Source organism: Aphelocoma coerulescens, chromosome 1A, assembly GCF_041296385.1.
Source record: "Aphelocoma coerulescens isolate FSJ_1873_10779 chromosome 1A, UR_Acoe_1.0, whole genome shotgun sequence".
NCBI classification, from domain to species: domain Eukaryota; kingdom Metazoa; phylum Chordata; class Aves; order Passeriformes; family Corvidae; genus Aphelocoma; species Aphelocoma coerulescens.
Window position 1 is genome coordinate 16,360,120 of NC_091014.1, and position 14,786 is coordinate 16,374,905.

General features: G+C 39.2%; 2 protein-coding genes across 2 annotated transcripts; one reads left to right on the forward strand and one right to left on the reverse strand.

Moving 5' to 3' along the window:
* Window positions 1-6,521: 6,521 nt before the first annotated feature.
* On the reverse strand, window positions 6,522-10,408 carry ALG10 (ALG10 alpha-1,2-glucosyltransferase). The gene is made up of 3 exons (XM_068995231.1): window positions 10,224-10,408; window positions 9,765-9,962; window positions 6,522-7,906 (listed from the first exon to the last, which is right to left on the reverse strand). The coding sequence occupies exons 1-3, from the start codon at window positions 10,386-10,388 to the stop codon at window positions 6,851-6,853; spliced, it is 1,419 nt and encodes a 472-aa protein (XP_068851332.1). The 5' UTR covers window positions 10,389-10,408; the 3' UTR covers window positions 6,522-6,850.
* Window positions 10,409-10,447: 39 nt separating this feature from the next.
* TPRKB (TP53RK binding protein) lies at window positions 10,448-14,505 on the forward strand. The gene is made up of 4 exons (XM_068995298.1): window positions 10,448-10,774; window positions 11,246-11,368; window positions 11,651-11,827; window positions 12,652-14,505. Exons 1-4 carry the CDS (start codon window positions 10,634-10,636, stop codon window positions 12,736-12,738), a joined length of 528 nt encoding a protein of 175 aa, XP_068851399.1. The 5' UTR covers window positions 10,448-10,633; the 3' UTR covers window positions 12,739-14,505.
* The last annotated feature ends 281 nt before the right edge of the window (window positions 14,506-14,786 follow it).

The window sequence follows — 14,786 nt, forward strand, 5'->3', positions numbered from 1 at the left end:
TGATACAGTTTTAGCAAGGATACATACAACTCTTTACTATAAACAGCAAATAAATTCCTTTTCCTTTGGCGTGTTACTGTCTCTTTCCCCAGGGGCTGGACCTGAAGAGAGAAGGTAATTCCACAAGGCTTCTTGAGATTTTAAAGCAAGTTAACAACACACTGGATTGGGCCGAAACTTTTCAAATTCAGCTAGGAGAGTGGTTGCCAGGAAAATCAGCTCAAACATTGGTCATTTGGGCCTCAGTCTTGGATATGAGGCTTCCCCAGCTCACGAGTGCCCTGCCTGAACAGGCAGGGTTCTAGCAAGCTGCTCGCACTAGAAGGTCATTTCAACAAGACATCTGGCAGATGAATTCCCACTGTCACAACTATCTCCAATGTAAAATAATGCTATTGATTGTTGGAGAATGGTTAGAGGATCAGGGACATGGATCATTGATAAAGGGTACAAATCAATAACAGAACTGTACAAGCAAAAGCCTGCACAAGAAAATGCCTCCATGAGAAAATGCTTGTGTGAGAAACAGGCCTGAGAACCAAAAGGGAGTTTTAAGGAAGTACAGTCCTGTGCTGATAAGATGTACTGACCATGAGAAGGGAGGAAGATCTTTGATCTCTCAAGTCAAAACATAAATAATAGAAGCTTGCCAAATGTAGTCTTTTATCTAACCCAATTATGTAGAAGTAAGGATGCACTTTCGTAAGTTTAAACTAATTAAAGAACTGATAAGCATGTACTTTCGCACTATATAAGTGCCTCTGTATTGCCAATAAACAAAGCTTGCTTTATCAATCACATTGATTGTCTGCATGTCTTCCCCCACTGAAAGTCAGCAATTGATAATGAGAAGGACGTAGTGCTGTAGCAGCTCAGGAATGCACAGAGCAGCTAGTAGGGAAGGAATCCCATAAGCAGCACACAGAACACCCTCGCTGCCCTTCGCCAGGACTATGGTTATGCTGTGCTTACTCCCACACACCAACAACTGGTGGCATTTGATCAGCGCTGACTCTGAGGGCGAAGTGCTATCCCTGAAATCGGTGATGTTCCTAACCGTGTCTCCTTTGTGCTTTTGAAGCTTGTCATTTAAATTTCAGTTCAGCCAGGCAATGCTTTGAGATTTGATGGGAACACAGGAAAATGAAGCATGATTTACGTGTACTAAACTTGCAGGTCTGAAGTAGTGCCCTAAAATTACTCTTGCCAGTGATAATCACCATTCCTTTTTCATTATACTTTCACAAGATTATTCCTATGACAATACTTTTAGAAGGGTTGATATCAAAATGTCAAAATGTCATTACAGAAGATGGGAATGTAGCTAAGGACATGACCTTTCACAATTACATCTTTGAAAAGGCATACACTGCTGTTACTAATAAGAGTTCAAACCAATTGGAATTAAATGCATGGGATATTAATTTACATTTACTTAAAACCAGGAGATAAACACATGGGAAACACTGCTTTAATGATGTTTGTTTTTTAAGATACATCAATTTTGTATTATAAACCCACTAAAGTATCTGGGCAACTGACAATGTGAAAATTAGCCAGACAATGCTTTGTTTGAGATTTGATGGGAATCAAATGGGAATCACAGAAAAATGCAGGAAAATGTGATTTACATATAATAAACTTACAGGTCTGAAGGAGGTGTCTGAAAGATGTCTCTGAAACAAGGTTGTAGCCAGGTTGGAGTTGGTCTGTTCTCCCACACAACAAGTGAGAGAACCAGATGAAATGGCCTTAAGTTCAGATTGGATATTACAAAAAAATTCTTCATGGAAAGGGTAGTCAGGCATTGAAACAGGCTGTCCAGGGAAGTGGTGGAATCACCATCCCTCCAAGGGTTAAAAAGGTGCACAAATGTGGCAGCTGGGGATATGGTTTAGTGGTGAAAAAGGTAGTACTGGGTTGATAGGAGGATTCAATGGTCTTAGGAGTCTTGTCCAACCTTAATGATTCTATGATTCCATGAAAATGAAAGCAACCCCTTCCCCATTTGTGACACACAGCTGTGTTTCAAGTAAGCTCACATTTCCTGAACACAGCAAGAACAGTTTTTTATTTACAGATGCACAGTGAAGCACTAAAACATCTTCCAACAAACCAGTTCACTGTCAGATTTCAGAGGGTCATTCTCCCCGTGATCCAGCCAGCCCTAGCAACAAGCAGATTCTTCTTGCAGCTGAAGACTTTCCCACTCAAGTATGGCAAGCAGCTCTCCCCTATCACCTCATGCTTTAGGCAGCCACAGCGCTCTGCTAAGTACAGTGGTGCCCTCTAACCCCCAAAAGCACCCACTCATTCCTGCTCCTGGCAGCCTTGCACGATCTCAGCTACGGCAGCACTGCAATGACAATGATCTGCAGAAATGTTTTTCCTCTTGCTTCCTGCTCCTTGTATCCCAGCTATCCCTGAAGCTGAAGGAACAGCGTGAGGTCCCAAGCACATTCTGAGATCAAGCAGAAAAACTGGCAAATTAAGGGCATTTTAGCTACACATGGCTAGGTAGATTAGCATTTCTGTCTCATGGAGAGATCATTTTTGCTGGCAAAAGGATGTTTGTTAGCAACACCAATTATCTGCATCCGTCTAAAGCATACTTTTAAGAAGGATTTTTTTTATAAAACGTGCCTCAGGTAACATATGAATGTCACTGAATTGAAAATAAAAAGCATGTCTAATCTAACAAGGGATAAGCAAAGAGAGCAAAGTTTTTCAGGGGAAAAAAATTAGGATGCTGAATATAGACAAAGTTTAAGATAATTAGAAGCATTTTCATTGATTGGGCTTTACAATTTTTCATTACACAAAAACTAGATGACACATTTAAAAGAAGGTATATTGACTACTATAGGGCCAACAGACACTTGGACATTTATAGTTCGAATGTGCATCACCCAAATAAGAGTGAATATTTTAGAAAATCACCATGTGTCAGTCAAAAGCATAATTACTCTGCTTTCCTCAATTTGTCCTTCAGTTTTTTCTTCTTAGACAGAAACAAATAGAATAAATATACAAAGAAAGTAAAAATACTGTGAAATTTAATAATAAAACACCAAAAGGAAATCTGTTAATCTGCTAAAAACAATGACATCTTTGCAACAGTAGGATTTCAAGTTTCATTTTGTTCTCTTAGAGCAGACATGAAAATTTCCCAAAGAGAAAAAAATGCCAGAAAGACACTTTTAAGATTAATAGAACTTAACATACTATACGTATTTAAAATTAACAAGGATATTATAGTTAAATCAATTACTAAAACAAGCAACCAGCCATGAGAGAACTTGAAATATTCTAATTATCAAAGTGTTGCTGGAACAACATTATGCATAATTTCAAGCAGCATTGCACTAAGCACTTGGTCACCTCAACAAGACAGCACAGGACTGCCACCTTGTGAACAACAAAAAACATCAGAGCTGCATTAACAGGACAAAAAACAACAGCCCCCAGACACTACAGAATACTTTTTCCTTACTTTCTAACAGAAGTAATCCATCTTATTTATCAACCCTCTAGAAAATTAACAGATTAAAAAATAGTTCAGCATCACTTACGGTATAAAATTCTTGCTAATTTTGAACATGAACATTTGCTGTCAAAGAAGTTAAAAGGAATGAAATATAGAATGCTCACAAATAGCAGGAAATGCAGTTCACAGCATAAAGGATTATCAAACTTCCTATCTTGCTGAATAACAACATTTTTTTAACTGAAAGAAAAAACATTGTTCAACTATTTGTATTTTTTCCCCCACTTCAAAACAATTCAGCCATGCTGTGAGTGTTCAGCTATTTTTATTATTCCAACAGTTAATGAAAAATCATCTTCTTTCTCTTTAAGAAAAAAACTGAGCCTTTTTTTTAAAGCAGCCACTATAGAAATGTTAGCTATGCCATTTTTGGTTTTACCTTGAATACTTTATGAAATTAGTGTGACTTCATTCTAAATTAGTAACTAATAAAATTTACAAGACATGAACGTTTTAAAGCTGTTTTAAGACATTTCATTGCCAAATGACACCTGCTGAGAATTAACCTAAAGTAAGCAATTATGGTTCTATTGAATCTAGAAGACCTTGGCAACATAAAGCAGGATAAATACAGCCCTTTCTGCATGTCTTTAAGGAAAACAGCTAATAAACTGGATAATATTTCAGGAGCAAAATACTAAAATCCATTTTTCAATGGATTTCAATAGTGCTAGTGCTAGTGCTATTTGTCAAAGTTCTAGGAAATACTGATGGAATTTGGAGACCTTTCTTTATGACCAATTCCGATACAAATATAACCACCCTGATTTCTGGACTGACTTGGCCAACATTGAATATTACCTGCAAACACCCTCAGGCTCATGGGCAAAAGTAAAAACATAGCTTTATACTACAAATACATTCTCCTTTCATACTTTAGTAATTCATCAGCTTCCCTCTTTAAATAAACTTTCATCAACTCAGCCTGCTTTCAAATGAGCAAAACATATTAAGCATAATTGTACTTTTAAATTAAAATCTGTAAGTATAGTGATAAATTCCATTACAAAATATTACGCCATTTCATAATACTGGTTAAACAGCCCCAACAGGTCACAGGCATCTCTCTGTGTAATTTGTCTAGTGTCTCCTGGGGTAGAGCTCATTAGAAAGGTATTGTGGTGTAAATTTTGGTGGACTTTTTGCATTCACTTTTCACTACAAAAAAGAAGTTTTAAAATTGTACATGTTTAAGCCAGTTCTTTTCACTTGAAACACAGCTTCTACTTCTGTTAAAAGTAGGAAGCATAACAGTCTCTCAACAGTGTTGATCATCGAAGGCATTTGAAACCAGTAACTACAGACACGCTGGACAAAACACCTGTGGACTACACAGGGATCTCTGCAAGGGAATTTTTTTTCTCAAGGGAATGGACATCTGCTCCCCAATGTAAAACCAGAGAAAACCCTCGGATCTAAGATACAATTTGGAATACTAGACAGAGCCCCATGCCTTCCCATGTTACCATTCCAACTCAGTATTTTAGGGCACAAATGAAGTTGTACTCAAGCCGGCAAATGCTCTTTATCTTATGATTTTATTGGCATGGCACACAAAAACAAAATTGGAAGCAGAAGGCACGCAAGACTTCCCCTCCCAAATCTGTGACACTGAAATCGCAACACAATATCTGGACTCTGCCAGAACCATGCTGGATTCTTGAAAAGCAACCCATTTCAGGTTTCTCTTGTCCCTTCAATTTGAAGAAGCAAATAGGGAATGATAGAAAATGGCATTCCCTATGGTGCACATTGACAACAAATTACCAGACTGGCAAAAGGCCAAGAAGCAAAGAGTGACCTGGCAAATATCTTAAATTCAATACAAACACACCTACTCATTGAAGAGCAGCTTGAGGATTTCCTTAGGAGAAACAGGGCTGTGAAGGCACTGATCAGAATCTGAGCTCACCACACCCACAGTGTTAGTACAGGGAAGGAATTGGAGCCAGGACACTGATCTTAATGTTGTAAAAGAAAACAGTAACAGTATTGACCTGAGTCTGTAACTCACCAGTACTGACCCCTTGAAAAACAATTCCATTTCAGAGTGACTTGAGTGCCAATAATATGATGTTTGCACAGATTTGGCTGCAGTATTTTCATTACAGAACAATAACGAATTTAAAGAGGCTACACAGTACCTGAAGTTTTGGACACCACCCTCCTCTGCCACACACTTTAGCAATCAAATATTTTTCAGACTTAATAAAGTCATTACTGACAGGAACCATTACAGGCTTCATTTTTTCTGATAATGCACACTAGATGCTTTTAAATACATATACATACATATATGTATATATACATTGCATTTTGCATTTGTAAAACAAAATATATACACTCAAGTTCCATTAAGTTTGTATAAACATGAAAAATACTTAAAAGAATAGTTCAGTAATGCCATTAGTACCTCTTGAAGATTACACATCAAAGATCTTTGAAACACTCAGTGCAACTCAGGAGTGCACTCAGAGCTGATTTCAGCACAAACCTGTAAGCCCAGAACCACAGGACATAAAAGCTCAATTATTTAAGAGGCTGCAATCCACTGCATGTTACAGTCTGACATCTGTAAATTACTCCCCTTCTTATAGGTCACATAATCAACTGCAATTTATCTTTTCTTGTACAGTAACATTTATTGCCTCAAAGAACGCACACGCACATAGCCTCCACTGTGTTTTCTAAATACCAGTTTGAAATAAAATGTTCAAAATGCTCTAATGATTTAAGAGCTTACATTCTGTTTATAAAACTAATGTAAGCATTTACTGACAAAAAAGTGATGAAAACTCAGTGAGACATATGAGGTTTTGAAAACATTGTACTTTAGCAGTGGTTTATACCTGACAACTAGTAAACCTAGAAGGAAATGGCCTGATCTGAGGAATAAATATGAACACAGATAAACAAAAAGGTTGAACACTGAAATCCTTCTTTTTTAAAAGAGGAACCTCTGAAACATAAACTCTTATTCCTTCAAGGGCATGTCATATAATATTTTATTATCATGAAAAATGACAGTAAACAACTCCCTTATTTTACAGTAATTACAGAAAGGTGCTCTCACATTTCCCCTCATATTGAATTTTAAAATTCTCGTGAATTCAACATCTGGAGTATCTTCACATTATAACAGATCTTGCATTTGGTTGCAACAATATAAGCAAAGAGCTTACTTCCCAATTCCAACTAGGGAAAACAGTCCTTACATGATGCAAAAGACATTGTTTCATTCCAGAGTCCAGTCCTGAAACAGAACCATGTTTTCCTACAGGTATAAAAGTACCAAAAAAAAAGTCACCACATAAACCTCTGTACTTCATCACTATTTTCCCATTTGAATGTTCTGTTTAGAAAAAGATAAAAAGTAACAGCATTTACTAAAATGTAAAAAGCCAGCTCCAGAAGTTGTCTATATAGAGACAGAAATGGAATATTGAGCCTATATATTAAGAATGGCAAAATAAAGTAACGAAATTCTAGCAATTTTTGAGGAACTGTGACTGCTAATAAACATACAAAATACATTAAGATCCAGAATATCGATTTTGATTTTAGTGTATCAGCAAAACTCCAGCCAGCAAATATATAGAATGGAACTAACAGGTATTTTACAAGCTCATGTCTTTGGAACACTTTTCTCCAGACATAAAATGTATAGTGTCTGTTATCTGCTAGTAAATACTTATGGACATAGGTAAATTTCCAGATCAGGAATAAAGAGATGACGGCGATTAAGCTATACTGCACAGGGTGCTTTCGCAATGACAAAAGGAATTTCCTGATTTTAGTAGGGGTCAATAAATGAAGGAATGAAAAAAAAAACATAAAGGACAGAAAATAGAACAGCTGAGGAAAGTGCAAACAGGCTTCATGACTACTTTTATCACCAACAACTATTCCACCATTGATAAAGACAAAAACAAAGAACAGAGATACTAATATGATGTATGGCCAAGTTAAAGCACTAAGTGTAACTAAGTTTTTAGGTGATATGAGATATTCAACAAGAAACTGCAGTATTCTGGTCAAATCGGAAAATGATCCTTTCCGGGAAGAAATCTTTTCATCTTTCTTTTTCTGCAACTCAATCTTCCAGGCTTCATTTAGCTTCTCTGCAACAACATTTCCAGCACAAAAAACTGTCCATACAATATTCGTCTGACGAAACATGAAGCCACAAAATCCAAGGAGAGCAGAAGTTTTATGGTTACCATAAAGGCACATTAAATAGGAAAAGAGAGTAAAAAATACTGATCCTGGATCTGTATAATAAAGGAATGTAAAAAAATAAAGGGTGGGAAACATGGCAAGAGTTAATGTAGACAAGATTCTCTGGAAACCAGACACAGCCTAAAGAAGAAGCAGAAAAATGTGGTTAGACAATGTCTAATAAAATAATAAATTAAAAGAAAACTAGTATCATTCTTGAGAAATCCATTAACGCAATGTAACATCTCCTATGCTCTTTGTTTCCATTATTGCACAAATGCTATATATTTCTTAAGCTCCTGCAATGTTAATACAGTTACACAATGTTAAAAAACAAGTGGAAAGTACAAAACATTACTGCAGGTGAGTTAAAAATATGGCAATAAAAATACACCAACTTCTTTCACATGTCAGGTGTGCACGTATTTGTGGCATTAAAATCATGGTGGGAGCATAATTGCTGCCATACCTTGGATAAAAAGGCTGCACTAATAGGCAGAAGAAAGTAAAATCAATGGTTTATGCCCCTGCAATCTCATAATGAGATTCTGTTTATCTGTGAGACAGCATCATTCTGTGCCTCTACTCTCACCTCTCCTGAACCCAGTCCACAGAGAGGTCAACTCCAAGTTTCTGATCTTTAATGCAGCTTTTATTGTTTATCCTCATTATAATTCATGAGTCAGAAAAGAAACTTTAAAAAAGGTGGGAAGACATGCAGTTAAAAACTCTTCCCAATCATCCCACTCACTACCTGACACACCACAAACCACAATACTATAAAATGTTGCATGATGTTTCTGAATGATGTAGTGTGGGGTGAAATAGCCACTCACCACCTTACAGGAAAGAGGAATAGAGAAAATGCTGAGGTCAACAAAGTGCCCAAATATTACTTAATGCTTAGACTACTGTCAAGAAACTTTTTCTTACATTTATGTTTCCACTTCCAAGTATAAAATTAAAAGTGGAAACAATTTATTTTATCTGCTCTAATTCTGTAGTGTTATCATGTGCTTAAAAATGAAGAGGTTTCTCTAAGAAAATACACCAAAAGAAATTTTCTTTATAGTTAAGGAATCCTTCAGTTATCAGGGAACAGGAAAAAATGTTTTAAGGTTAAAAGTTAAACTAAGTAACTTTACTAACACAAAGGATTTTAAATAAGCCATTAACCACTAAAACCATCTATTTACTGCAGTGGTGGATGCTCCAGAATTTTAAATATACAGCATTCTTGTAACCAAGCTGAACTGTTATGGTCTGATGTACGGACAGCTAGACAGGTAAAAACTGGCTGGATGGTGAACTGGTCACACTCTACCCAAAGGACAGTAACAACCCGAGTACCACGGGGATCTGTACTGGGACCTGTCCTCTTTAACGTCTTTATCAAAGACAAGAAAGCAGTGAGAGTACACTGTCATCAAGTCTGTAGTTGACACTACATGGGTGGGACCAGGCAAATTGCTAAAGAGCACAGGTGTCATCCAGAGTGACCCACACAGGCTGGAGGAATGGGATAACAAAAATATGATGAAATTCAACAAGGACAAAATCAAATGCCTGCAGCTGAAAAAGAAGAAATCCACATAAACAACACAGGCTGCTCACAGAGCAGCTGAGGAGCTGCTCTTCAAGCTCTGTGAGGACTCCTTAGTAGCTCCAAGTAGATAAGCATTCAGACCTTTGGATAATAAGTCTGCATATGTACTAACTTTTGTTTCAATGGGACTCCCTGTAGTTATGTGCAAGAATGTAATTTTATAGGACTGCACCTTGTACGAGAAAAAAGATATTTAAAAAAATTAGAGAATAGGAATGTGCCTTCTTAGCCAAACTGGTGGTGGTACTTGCAGTTATAGAAAACTGAGAACTGGTGGTGGTACTTGCAGTTATAGAAAACTGAGAACAGCCCACATATGTAGTGAAGGGAACATACACTAAGCCATCAAAGCTGCTTGTACAAGTGCATAAAATTATTTTACTCTGACCGTACCTTATTCTTCTGATGGATCTTGAACAGAAGCAAATACAGTAAATAGAAGTTCCCAGCACTGAAGAGGAGGTTGATAAACCTGAGCATTCCCACGGAGCACACCACGCTTCCCGTCCACCCGAGGAGCCACGCCGCGGGCTTCACCACTCCCACCGAGAGCAGGTACAGGCCGGGCAGCGTGGTGATCATGGGGTCCCACTGCAACGCGACACACACCGCGTTACGGAGCGCCCCCGACACAGCGCCCCGCGCCGCGGCCCGGCTACACCACCCCGCCACGGCCCCTTCGCTCGGCCCGGAGGCCCAGACAGCTCCTGGCATTGCCGCCCGGAGGGTTCTGAACTCTGTGTGCGCTGCCAGGCGCCCTGCTCCTCCACCCAGGTACAAAACCCGCCTTCGGCCACCCTCGGCCCCGAGCGGCTGTTACACTGCTGCTGCAAGGATGAGTCCCTCCCCGACCTGCAGGAAGCGGCCGTGGCAATAGGCCTGCGCCTGCGGGACATGGAACACCTCGTCCATGTAGGGCCCGCGCTGTCGGCGGCTGACGGCCGCGAAGAGCAGGCACGACAGCAGGAAGGCGCCGCTCAGAGCGCCCGAGAAGCCGTAGGCCTCGGCCCGCTCCATGCCGGCTCCGCGCCGGCCGCGACGGCACCGCCCTTCCGGGGAGGGGCGAGCGGCGAGGGGCGGCACCCGGCCGGGCGGGAAGGGGCGCGGGGCAGCGGCTGCCGCGGGGCCCGGACTTTGGGGATTCCTGTCGGGAGCGCCGAGCCCCCGGTCTGAGTGGCCGCGTGTCGGTAGCGCTGCGTTGTCCACGGGACGAGCGGCGCCTCCGTGCCACCGATACCCTGGGGCGGCCGGGCGCTGCCGGCATGGAGCGAACGCACCGGCTGGAGCTGTTCCCTGGCCGCAGCGTCACGCTGCTCCTCTTCCGGCACGTGAAAAATGCCGCCGCTCTGCGGAAAAAAGCCATGGAAGGATCCATTGACGGAGCACTGATAAACCCTGCGATGGTGAGTGAACGCGTGTGCCGCCCTGTCGGTGTGGAAATCCTCGGGGCAGCTCAGTGAAGGACGACTCGTGCTCTCAGTCGCTGTCACACGAGTTGCTTTGCGCGTCCTCCAGGCTCTGCGCAAATGCCCTCCTTTGATTTGATTACTGTGTCCTACAGCAGAAGGGTTGGTCTGTGTAAAACACAGCATTGGCAGGATTGGCCAAAACAATTGTTGTCTTGATTGGTTTCACATCCTGCTTGGTGGAGCGGTTTAAATCTGCTTCATGTGTAAACTCTAATGCTAGTTGATTCATGCTGTCAAGAATCGACTATCTGGTGCCTTTGTTCTCATTTAAACCCCTAAATAGTTTTAGAATCTAGTCCTTTTTTGTTAGAATTAGGCTATAAAAATGAAGTGGTCAGGATTTTTTTTCATATTTCAAAACAGTATGTTAAAATTCTGTATAACTGTTTCTGTTGTGTTTTACAGATTGTAGATCCTTTTCAGATTCTTGTGGCAGCCAACAAAGCAGTGCATCTACAGAAGATAGGTAAAATGAAGACCAGAACACTCTATGCAGAAATTATTTTCAGCCTTTCACCAAGCAACAATGTAAGATTTATTGAACAAATTTCTTTTTTGCCAGAAAAGCTTGCACACATCCAAACTAAGTACATGTATTCATTTAACAGTCTACCTGGCTACTGGTAGAAGTTACTGTTATTTTTAATAACACTAATATGCTGTTACGGTTTGTAGCTTGTCAGAATACCATTAATGTAAAATGTCAGTCAATTTATACTCTTGGTGTATCTGACACAGTAACTGAAAAGGTTCCTTATATGTAGTCAGAAAGTGACTCACAATATTTTAATTTTTTTAATCTTTTCTCAGATTTCAGACGCATTTAAAAAGTTTGGCATTTCAGACAGCGACACAGCAGTACTCATTGTGCTGGTTGTGGATGGAGACAAGACTGTAAATCTGGCAGATATTGCATCTCAGGTGGAAGGCCAGCAGGTTTCCCTAGATGAACTCCCCCAACTAACAGACACTGCCAAAGTTAAAAAGGTGTGTAGCCAAAAGAGAAGACTGACATGGAGAAAAGGGATAGTTTATTTAGTTGTCTGATTGAATATCAACAGACATAATTAACTTAGGATCTGTATTTCTTTAGCACAACTGGAGACTCATTTTAAGTGGACCTTGATTATTTCTTATAATTTTTTAGTTGAAACAAGTTTTAGTTGTCACACCCTAACATCACAAAGTTTAAGTCTTCAAATTTTTAATGTTGTCAGGGAATTTGACCATAAAAATAAATTCCAAATTGCTGCCTACCATCCAAGCACTTTTGCTTCCTGTTTCCTCTGGCAAATATTCATTTAATTAAAAATTTCAGTCCTGAGCCGTTTCATAATCTTAAGTACACAGATAGTCCCAGTAGGGGTGGTTAAAGTAAAAACATATTAATTAGCTGTTAGGAGCTGTCTTAGGACATGTATGCTCTTAACAGATTACCACATACTAAATAGGTATCTTGAAGCATATGTGTCCTACATGATAAAATTCAAGTAACTTAAATCATCTTTATGATGTCTGTCAAAGTATTGATAGGAGACATATGAATAAAATTGGACAAATCATAGCATTTAACATGTGGAGCTAGAAGTGCTGCTCTCATTCAGTTTCATAGCTTTCCTTGTTCTTGCAGTTTCAGAATTTGCTTCAGTCCAAATTTTGTCATGTAGTCACAAGAAGATAGGAATTTCCAATGTAAAAGTGGGGAAGAGGGGAATAATCTTTTCTTGTGTACATATTTTTAGAAGGTATGTCATCAGTTTTTTTCTTCCTTATACATATTTCCTGTTTTTCTTGTTCTTTTTTTTCTGCAGATGTACAAAGTTACTCCACAGGAAGAAAAAATCGGCACCTTATTGGATAGCGTTGTTTGCAGAATGTCAACAAAAGATGTTTTGTGAAAATGTGGAAATAAATTTCAGAGGAAGTGAAGTAGTACTGAGTAGTTTGATAACATCTGAGCATTAACCAAGCTTGGACACAAGGGTAACCTGAGCTGTGTTCTAAGCACAGAAGTAACTCTGCTGTGCCAAGCAGAATTTGCCATTGGCATTTCTGTCCCTTTTCTTGACAAGGGAAAATTGCCAGTACTTTAAGCTGAACTTAAACAAAAGGCTTGGAAATCTGTACTTACTCTTTCGTCAAGTGTTTTGGTAGTCCCAGACAGGGTTCAAACATTGTAAATAATTTTATTAACTGTGCTCTGATTTGTTTTGATTTGGCAACCTGATGGATGATATCCCTTTAACAATACTACTGCCAGAAAAAGTGTCTTTACAGCCCAAGTATTTCTGATGGACTAGAAAAAGGAAATTTTCCATAAACAATCAGCAGCATCTCCCTCTTTTTGCTACTGGGATAGAATTGCTGCCCACCCTTTGAGGACAGGAAGGGGCAGAGAAGCATTGTGGCAGCCAGTGGCAATGTGGAGCAGGCGCACCAGAGATGTGTACAATGAAGAATAAGGTCAGTGTGAATAATGCTGTGGTGGTGTTAGCACCTGACAGTCTGATGTCATCCATTGCTGGCATTAAAGGATAAGAAGTGGTGCTTTTACTTCATAACACTGATACATGCGATGCTGAACTCGTTCCAAGTGCAGAATTCACAGACAAATTTGCACCATAGATTGTCTCCACTTAAATTGTTAATAGAGCTTACATAGCATTCTGAAAGGATCATAAATCTTGTCTTGGTTTTTTGAACCAGTGCTAGGAAAGGCCATCAAAGGGAACTAAAAGGACTATTGATTTCCAGTAGTGACCAGGGGCAACAGCCCTGCGTGTGTATCATTTAATCACAGGCAGGCATCCTGATCAAGTAAAGCTAATGTCCTAATTAGGTAGAAATCCATACTGTTTGTTATTATTATGCTGTAGTATTTTTCTGGGATGTGCATAAAACTGTGTAGCTGTCTGCATTTTTTTTTCTGAAGTTCTCTGAGGTATTATGATTTGTGTACTTAAAAGATCTTTGGAAGAGTTTTTCTTATGCATAATGTTTGGGAAAACAAAATATATTTTGAGGGAGAGGTAGTCTGAGTTAGAGTTCAAATGTTGTCCAGTACAGTAAACAGACAAGTGAACTAACATGTAGACCTGGTTTTGTCTGTGTTTCTGTATTTAATACAGTAATATACAGCTTCTGTTTCGCATTTTGATTTCAGTTAAGTCTTCCCTTAGTTAAAACACAGTAGTGCAAATACCATCCTTTTCTTACCAAGCAGACCAATGGTAAATTTAGTTACAAAGTACCAAGGGAATTACGAGGTTTGTCAAAGGATTTGGGACAAATGGCTGTGCTGACTTCTTGCTTTAAAGATGGCTTTACAGAATGCATCATCGTCTCTAAAGGGAAATGTGAGGCAGTAGCAAAAAATGGAGCTTGGAAGGACTTGAGTCTTCAAAAGTTGTAACATCAGCATGTGAGAATGACCATGGAAAATAAGAGACTTGTTTTCATTTTCTGACAGTCCATTTGGTACATGGAATATATCATAAGATTACTGGCTGAACTACAATGTTTTGGTAGTTTAAAATAACAGCAGACGGGTTTACTTAAACCATTGCCTTTTTTGAACATGTGTAAAATGTTTGTCCAGCCTGTTTAATACAGGATAAATAGTAATGAAATGATCGCTGCATAAAAGTTTTGACACAATTTCCAAACTTGGGTTCCCAGTTTCTACTTCTTGTCCATCTATTTCATTGGTGTAGAGACATTTAATGGCTTGTTACTGTTGACATAAGTTAAATTGTGATTTACTGTGAGACCCAAATGAGGTGTTTTCATGGGTGGATTTACAGGAAATTATTTTGGGACCTGAAGTCTCCAAAGTATCATTCAGTCAGGCAGATGATTTGGTTCTGTTTGCATTGAAAACTATGCCCTGCAAGACCACAGGTTTTCCTTGGATGTGGTTGCATTATCCAAGTTAAATGAGTTCTTT